Source organism: Leucoraja erinacea, chromosome 29 (assembly GCF_028641065.1).
Source record: "Leucoraja erinacea ecotype New England chromosome 29, Leri_hhj_1, whole genome shotgun sequence".
Classification (NCBI taxonomy): Eukaryota; Metazoa; Chordata; class Chondrichthyes; order Rajiformes; family Rajidae; genus Leucoraja; species Leucoraja erinaceus.
In genome coordinates, this window is record NC_073405.1 from 303,126 (window position 1) to 312,500 (window position 9,375).

General features: G+C 42.7%; 1 protein-coding gene and 1 long non-coding RNA gene across 4 annotated transcripts in view; one reads left to right on the forward strand and one right to left on the reverse strand.

Annotated features, from left to right (window-relative positions):
• LOC129710956 (uncharacterized) overlaps window positions 1-9,375 on the forward strand; it is a 116,669-nt gene that overhangs the window by 56,009 nt on the left and 51,285 nt on the right. The window lies entirely within an intron of this gene.
• The window catches only part of LOC129710954 (semaphorin-6B-like), a 334,781-nt gene continuing 325,792 nt past the window's right edge, over window positions 387-9,375 (reverse strand). For all 3 annotated transcript variants that reach the window (XM_055658270.1, XM_055658271.1, XM_055658272.1), the window contains one exon: window positions 387-8,030. In XM_055658270.1, the coding sequence (XP_055514245.1) occupies window positions 7,033-8,030 (998 nt within the window). In that variant the 3' untranslated portion in view covers window positions 387-7,032. The remainder of the gene's footprint in view (window positions 8,031-9,375) is intronic.

Genomic DNA, 9,375 nt, shown 5'->3' on the forward strand with positions numbered 1-9,375 from the left:
TATGCTGGAGAAACTCAGCGGGTGAGGCAGCATCTGTGGAGCTCCATAGATGCTGCCACACCTGCTGAGTTTCTCCAGCATTTTTGTCTACATTTGATTTTCCAGCATCTACAGTTCCTCCTTAAACATTATAAAAAGGCACATCTTTTTGTGTAGTGACTTGTTACAAAAATATATTTGACAAAATGGTTGAGAGTGAGACTTTATTTTCCAAATGTTTCTCCCTAAACTGTGGTATAAGTTTCCACAAAGTACTTTTCCAGGTTTGGCCCGGCACCGTTTGTCTCAGCAACGAATATTGAGAAAAACAGACCTGACGTGTAGTTCCCAGAACACCCATAAAATCACCAATGTAATGCCACCTTTAAACTACCCGCTAATACCAAAACCTGACAGTGTTTCAAATAGTGGCGTTACACAAAGGGAATTTTCGCTGTGAACTATGGACAGATTTTGAATTCTGGTAGGTGTTTTGAAAGATCTATGTTGAATCCACGTTGGCATTCAATCTCCACTTACTGTGCACTGATATAACATTCATCAGAAATAATGCAGAGTATTCAACTCACCCTGCCACTTACTGCAGACATCTCTGGCGATGAGACACAACAACTCGTGATAAAGTGTTGAAAATCCCACATATATTCCCCACACATTAAGCAAAACACGGACTGTCGAAGAAAACAGCTTGGGTTTGATGGTGTTGTGTTTCACTTGTACAAGATTGAAACGACTTATTTCATAGCTATTTGTTATGTGCTCCAGAATATCACATGGCCATGATGAAATGCCCCAACACAATGTTGTTCTTTTGCTATAACATCAGAACAGCAAACAAAGTAAAGGACAGCTACAATATCAGATTTTTTTTTATTATGTAGGACCTTTATAAGCATTTTAAATTCACATTTCAGAAAGAGAACACCATATTTAGAAAAGAGCCAGTGTGTATCTGTTTCACAAGAGTCTGGGACAGCCTTTTGGGGAAAGCCATTTGGATCTTTGCACAATACAATAATTTGGAGTTAAGATACAGCCTGGTACATAGAACCCTAAACTGCTAGGTTTATACAAGGTCGAATGAACACTCCCATTCTATGCTCCAGTTATTCATCTCTTGTTCGGCCATTGTGCACACCATGACAGCTACTGCCAGTGTTAGTCACCAACTCAATGTATTTAATTAGAGGTTCACCTGATTCTCAAAGCAGTGAGAATCCTTTGATCAAACCAGTGGGTCTGACTATTGGTAATGGGAAGACTAACTCAAACAGTCAGATGAATTCCCAACTGATGCTCCACAATTGTAAATACATTAACCACTTCTGCTCTCTGAAAATTTCAAAGGAATGAATAATGTGTTTTTAAAAAAAAGGGAGATTTGCAATTGGGGAAAAATTCCACTCACGGTTGCATGTGGTGCCTGAAGAATGATAATTGGAATTTATAAAATCGTTAATCTCACGTGATCCATCAATACCTAAGATTCATCTAATGTCATTTTACAGCGGATTTACAAAATGCGTACCTGAAACAGATTTAACGTTAGAACCAAGGAACTACAGATACTGGTTTACAAAAAGACACAAAATACTGGAGTAACTCAGCGGGTCAGGCAGCATCTGTGGAGAACATGGATAGCTGACGTTTCACAGAGTGCTGGAGTAACTCAGCGGGTCAGGCAGCATCTGTGGAGAACATGGATAGCTGACGTTTCACAGAGTGCTGGCGTAACTCAGTGGGTCAGGCAGCATCTCTGGAGAACATGGATAGGTGGCGTTTTGGGTCGGGTTATGGGCCACTTTGGGAAATCTTGTGTCAACAGACTGACTCGTGGTGATATCTAAAACCACTAAAACAGCATAAAATCTCATCGTATGGTTATATTGAGGATTGACAGATTCCTTTCCTATATGAGGATGTGGAGCTGAATGTCATCCCATTCCCAATGAACATTGATCACTACACTGATAAAAAGACAAGAGTTCAGGATGATTTCCCTTCTCTTCCACTTTTCTACTTATGTATGGGAACAAAATGTGAACTGATCAGGGGTGGATTCGACAACAAAGGTATTTCATTATAAAGCAATTTCATTGGGTTTTATTCCATAAACAAAAACAAAATTTTGTTGTTCCAGTCCCTTTGTAAAACAAAAACACACACTGACACACAAACACACTCACACAAATGCGCACACACAGAGCTTCCCATTAGAACTGGGAGATTTGTTATCCTTTAAAGATCTCAACACCATCCATCTTCCTCCATTTTCTGAGTTGAGGACATCTGCAAAAACCACCATGATCAGCAGCAGGTCAGCATGATAGAGGTACTCCACATGATAGAGACACTCTCCATGGTGGAGACACTCTCCATGGTGGAGACACTCTCCATGATAGATACTCTCCATGGTAGAGATACTCTCCATGGTAGAGACACTCTCCATGGTGGAGATACTCTCCATGATAGATACTCTCTATGGTAGAGACACTCTCCATGGTAGAGATACTCTCCATGGTAGAGATACTCTCCATGGTGGAGATACTCTCTATGGTAGAGATACTCTCCATGGTGGAGATACTCTCCATGATAGAGATACTCCACATGATAGAGATACTCTCCATGGTGGAGATACTCTCTATGGTAGAGATATGCTGCATGTTTCCTTCTACACTGTAACGTGTTGTTATTGCGTGGCACTGCATTCAATGGCATTACACCCCTCAACCAGAAACACACATGCGGCAGGCTAGCCTGCACATCATATCTGTGACCTATGGCTAGAAATCAAGTGCTATGCTACAGAAGTTCCCTTTCTCCATTATTTTGACGAGAGAGGTGTGGTTATTATGTCTTATCAGATCTAGTAATGGGCTTCCCTTTCAAACTAGCAGCATTTCCCATCTTCTGAAGACCAAACTAGTTCCCAATATTTGTGCCTCTCGGATTTGCTGGTAATGTTCATTGTTTACGCCAATATCATCAGGAATCAGATTGGATATTATTTAAACAGGTCTAATGTCCATGGGTAACGTTTACAGAAGGTCAAATGTTGTCTGTAACCATTGTGATGTGGTTCCAATTGGTGCCCAAGGAAACTGATTTGGCAGCCTTAAGGCAAATTGTATTTAATGCACTGACAATTATAATTATGCAAAGAGGTTGAAGAAAGCTACGGTTAACGGCAGAATCAAACTCCCAGTTGTTTAATTCGGAACATCATGAATCTGTCGTAGAATATTACTTTTTGTCAAGTGCAATGGAGGTAAACGACACACTATTTACAAGAGAAAGGTTTGTCTCCTGAAGTCTTGCATTCAGTCTTGGCCTAGCTCTGAAACAATGCCCAGAGTGCCTTGCTGGACAGGTTTGGACGGGTTGGTCAGTTTGGCTCGGGTCTACATTCCATGCCCAAATCTAAGCCCATGTCAAAAGAGGTTTGCACAGACCCACACAAGGCATGCACCATGCAAAGCGAGCAATGAGTAAACAACAGACTTTTTGTATAATTGTTAATGATCAATTTCTCCGCCATAGTTCTCACATCCTTCAGTTGGCTCATCACAGTTCAAAGTTACCTGAAAAATACATTTTGACCTAACAGATAAAGCTATAAATAGAACTGCTGATATTTAAGTCACACTTGTTGAAACATTTTTATGGATGTTTCAGGATATGGTTTAAATAATCACCATGGTTGCCGCTAGTTGTAATTCGTAAGCCCATTGGCTACTAGACACTTGTGTTCTTGAGTATAAAGCAGAAAGACCCAGTCTGATGCAGACTTTTGCCACCAAGCTGGGAACATGAATGGAAAATAAATAGTGCAGAGTGGGAAGAATGATACATCTTTCAAAGCCCAGCCGGCAGGTGGTGTATATACATTCTGACAGGCTGCTCCTGCCTCTTAGTCCCTAATGATGATCTTACCCACGTACTGGACTGGCACCATTGCTAGCTTGCCTTGGTTGTTCAATGACCAGTGAATTGAAGCAGATTATAAATTGGCTTATACAGCCAGTGGTCAGTATAATTGTTCTCATTTCCCAGCGGAACATGACCACAGGGGGAGTGGTGAGAAGAACACTGGAATGAAGTGTTGTCATTGATAGCGGGGCACCACAGGTAACATTGCACCTGAGCAAATACATTTCACCTTTGTGCCAATAGGCTACTTGTGTCACATAATATCTTCATCAGCTTCAGCTGTTCCAGTCACTACTAGTGATGTGTAACCACTAGTGCACTGCTCAACACCCTTCATATGGACACAACCAAGTGCAAATAGGACAGAATCTGCATTGTGTGGTGTGGTGTGGTTTTTCACAGGTCTGTTGGGCATGATATGAACAATGTGCCCACCCATTGTACTGTAAAGCACTGAGCAAGTTCCCTAACAGTTCTAGCAACCTCACACAATAAATATATGAATACTGAGAAAGTCTTTCACAGTCGTTACAAAATTCAACCATTAAACCATCATCATAATTATCAGTGCTTCTAAATTGTACTTTATCTAAAAATTTTATAAAATGATATTTTCTCCAAGAAATGTTTGTGCTATCACGATTATACCTGGACCCTCATTGCTGCCTTCCAGGAGCTCCTCTTAGATTTAGTATTTTGTAAAGATTAGATTTCAATAAGTACTGGATAAATTGAAATGTGAAGTTAAGGAAGTTTTCTATTCCCATATTCAACGCTTAAAATTTAAACTATTTGTTATCATTTTTGTTCAAATCTGAATCAAACTAATTAAAATAATTTCACTGCTTTTCCATGTTTTAGAAACAAAATTGGTTCTTATCAAATTGATGCCAAATCTGGACAGTTCATTTCTTTCATCACTTCCTGGAAGTGATAGAAGGCAGATAAATATCAAGTATTTCTGAAAAATAAATTAACAGGAAAGATTTTGTTTCATGCTATTCGGTACAGTTTAAACATGGCTGTGTGTGTGTGTGTGTGTGTGTGTGTGTGTGTGGGTGTGTTTGTGTGTGTGTGTGTGTGTGTGTGTTTGTATGCGTGTATTAGAGAGTGTGTGTGTGTTTGTATGCGTGTATTAGATAGTGTGTGTATTCACATTAAAAGCAATCCATATTCAACTCAGGTGTTGTTGTCCTGAGTTCCAGATTACACAGGGCATCTGTGAACCAGGAACATGAACACACCTGTAGAAACATGGATGTAGAACAATGTAGAGAGACAACCACACCTGCCGAGTTAGAGAAACTGGCTCCATGACAGAAAATCTACATAATAAATTCAAAGTCAACTTTATAATTTTATACTTTTCGGTTGGATGACAAACAAAAATGATTTCCTGCAGCTTTTCTTTTCATGTAAAAAAAATGACTGATATTTTCATTTAGCAGGAAAATGCAATTTAGATTTGTGTTTTCTGTAAGGTGGCTGATGTCGTGGAATACAAACCTTTCATTGATTAGGTGCTTAGACAATAGCAAACTCAATGCTCATGTTAATGCATTACTTGGTAAATTGTATTGGTGATTGTAGGCAGCAGCACAATTAACACAGGAATGAGTGGGGGGGATCAGTCAATTGTATTATCTAATCCCAGATGAGAGGGATTACTCTCTTGTGGCTCCTACAGTCTTCAAGCCAAGCATTCACTGGGCAATTCAAATCAGAAGAGAAAGGGGCAGCAGGAGAGATTTGGAAAATATATCTCCTGTTTATAAGTGATAGGAGCAGAATTAGGCCATTCAGCCCATCGTCTACTCTGCCATTCAACATGGCTGATCCACCTCTCAACATTTCTGCCTTCTCCCCGTAACTCACTTTATTTGAATGGTGTCCAATATTGAATCATACTAATGGGTAGCAATACATGGGGCATGTTAATATCAATGTTACCATGTAAATACAATTTTACAGGGAGTGCAAGAACAGACAGCTATGAGGGTTTATCTCCACAGATCTCTGAAGATGGCCAGGTTTATCAAAATGCTTTCAGGATCCTTGGCTTTATAAAGAGCACACTAAAGAATGGAAGTTTTGATTAACTGGTCAGACCCGACATTCTACGGCCAATTTTGGCTGCTAATTGTGAGGATGGGTATCACAGCTTTAAAGGAGCCATAGAGGACTGGTACTGAGAGTGGGGAACCTCAGTTATTGGAGGGACAAATGAGTTGTAGGATGAGAAAGCTAAGAGATTTATTCACAGTTATGAGGGATTTTCACAACCAAAATGGAGAAATTGTTTCCTTTGTTAGCAGGGTGGGTACGTGGATGATTTGAGCATGGGGTCATTGGCAATAGAACAAGTCGAGGCTTGAGGAAGACATCATTTGTGCAGTGTGTTGCCAGGACCTGACGTGAACTATCTGAGAAGATTAAAAAAAAGCAGATTCAACAAGTCTTCAAAAGCAATTTGATGAAGAATATTGATTTAGGGAAAAGCAAGAAAATGGGTGTAAATAAAATATTCTGTTGAAAATGTTGAGAGGGTTTGTTTGACCAGAAGTATCAATCTAGGATTCTGATACATGGCTGTTAATCAAATCTGCATAAATGTGAAATTAAGCCCAGTTTCGCTTGGCCAGACATAGCATTGTGCTGAATCTGTTTTAGCAATGATATAAAGTAATAGTAAATCAACTTTAGAAACTCAGATGAGAGTCTAATGATTTTGTGAAGTGCACAGTCAGTATCTTGTGCAGTTGGGATTTGTTTTATTAGATTAGCAATAATAAAAATCTTGCTGTGAATAATTGCTAATTAAAATTCCTGGATAATTTTTCTCAGTTATTATGGCTCCTGAAGAGGCAGCAGTAGAGAGAAATCCAGTAAGATTGCTCGGTAATATTCTCCCCCACATCCTTCTGAAGCTCATGTACTTTTTTTGCAAAGAAAATAATTTGATAAATTTGAGGACAGGTCTTTGTTTAAGGAGCGCTGTTGTCTCCTTGCCCAGTTTTCCCTCAAGTAGTTAACGTTTGCTTTTAAATATTTGTCACACATTTTCACAAAGATTAATGAAGAAATAGGAAAGCAGAATGTGTCTCATTTTGCTGAAGGTGTCCTTTCCACGCCTGACTTTTTTGGTGGTTTGAAGGTTGCGATGTCTGGTTGGCCAGTGATGGATTGGACTGGCTGATGGAGATGTACGTGATGCACAGTCACTGGCTCCTTTCTCTGCAGAGCAGCTGAACTGTCCCCTCTGTTAAATGTTTGACTCCTCACCTGTTGTGAAGGTATGGGTGCATTAGCTTTCTCGTAATTCCACTGCGTGGAACATGTTGGGTCATCCCCAATATAGTCTTGTGGCAACACAGGTGTTGACGTGTCCCTTCTTCTCTTGGGGCTGTTATGTGGAGAGATTGAGTATTCCACAAAGGCATGGTTGCCTCCATTGCCACCGAGTGATGACCTGTAATGAGAGCCTGCGTTCTCTAGCTGTCCTCTCATGCTGTGGGAAAGATAATGGTTGTCCATGATGTCTGTACTCTCACTCACCAGCTCCTTATCCCGGTGGAAGGAATGTCGGGAGGTTGGGATGACCCGCATGTTGCCAAGGTGATGAGTGGAGTCGACCAGTATCATTGGTGACCCGGCACAGGACGTCTCTCTCAGACTGGCGTTGATCAGGTTCTGATCCCACTCACAGCTCCGCATTCCTGCACTGCGTTTCTGCTGCAGTGGCGTTTGTTCTGGCGTTGGCAGGACTGTGGAATCCAGGTGATGTTGGCTGGTTTTCATCAGGGTCTTTGACCAGCCGTTCTGCATGAGTGGAGCGAGCAGGGTTTCCGGCTGCCCTCTAGACCGGCGCTCCACCATGCCACCCAGCTTGGTTACACTGACCACCGACTCACTGTGAGAAAGGATAGTTTCCTTGTCCTTCCTCCTGGCCGTGTCCTTTTTGTCCCGGTGGCCAATGAACCAACAGACGCTGAACCCAGAGATGACTGCTCCGATCACAAAGGCAGCAATGGCTGAGATCACCAGGAGGTTGACGGAAACCAGGCCATTGGGCTCCTCGACAAAACTCTCATGGATCAGGCCTGTGGTGGGAACACACATAATAAGTTAACAAACATTGTTTATTGACCCCAGGGACACCACTAATCATTGCCAAGGTTCATCATTCCTGTATATGACAAGGTCTAGTTTGCTATTTCATAATCTCGTTCCACTTGCATTACATGTTCAGTTAACTGATGTCATGTTTTATTTATCTCATGCTCACAAAGTTCCTCAACTATAAATGCATTTTCCTGTGTTGCCTCCATTTCATGTTTCACAAGTTTATCCCCATCTCATCATTTGCCCATTATGCTTTCTCAGTCAGTCAGTTTAGTTTATTGTCACCTGTACCGAGGTACAGTGAAAAGCTTTTGTTGCGTGTTATCCAGTCAGTGGAAAGACTGTACATGATTACAATCGAGCCGCCCACAGTGTACAGTGGACATCTCTGTGGACAGTACAGTGGACAGTACAGTGGACATCTCTGCCCCCCCCCCCCCCCCCCCCCCCCCCCAACTGCTGGCTGGCACGGAGAGGGTGGAGTCACTGTCCTCTCAATCACTTGCTTCTTTTATCTGTTGGTCTTAAAAATTCAATCTTGTTGATTCAGAACTTCCTGATTTTTCATTGATTTTGAGATAGAAAATTCCAAAGATGTTCTCAAGAACTTTGTCAGGTTCTTGTGCAACTAGAAATGTGCTGTTGGATTTGTTGGATCCCCATTGCTCAGTGCATTGACACCATCTTTCAGGAGGTGATTTGGTTCGATCCTTTGTCGCGTTGGGGCACACGGCATGTGGTGTCCGTTTGGGGCACAAGGGTGTGATGTCCGGTTGGGGACAAGGCTTTGGTGTCGCGTTGGGGCACAAGGCGTGTGTGATGTCGGGTTGGGGCACAAGGCGTGTGGTGTTGGGTTGGGGCACAAGGCGTGTGGTGTCCGTGTTGGGGGCACAAGGCGTGTGGTGTCCGGGGTGAGGGACAAGGCGTGTGGGGTCGGGGTTGGGGCACAAGGCGTGTGATGTCGGGGTTGGGGGCAAGGCGTTGGGTTGGGTTGGGGCACAAGGCGTGTGGTGTCCGTGGGTTGGGGCACAAGGCGTGTGGTGTCGGGTGGGGCACAAGGCGTGTGGTGTTGGGTTGGGGCACAAGGGGTGTGCACATGTTGGGTTGGGTTGGGGCACAAGGCGTGTGGTGTCGGGGTTGGGGCACAAGGCGGCGTGTGGTGTGTGGGTGGGTTGGGGCACAAGGCGTGTGGTGTTGGGTTGGGGCACAAACGCGTGTGGTGTTGGGTTGGGGCACAACGCGTGTGGTGGTTGGGGCACAAGGCGTGTGGTGTTGGGTTGGGGACAAGGCGTGTGATGTCGGGTTGGGGCACAAGGCGTGTGT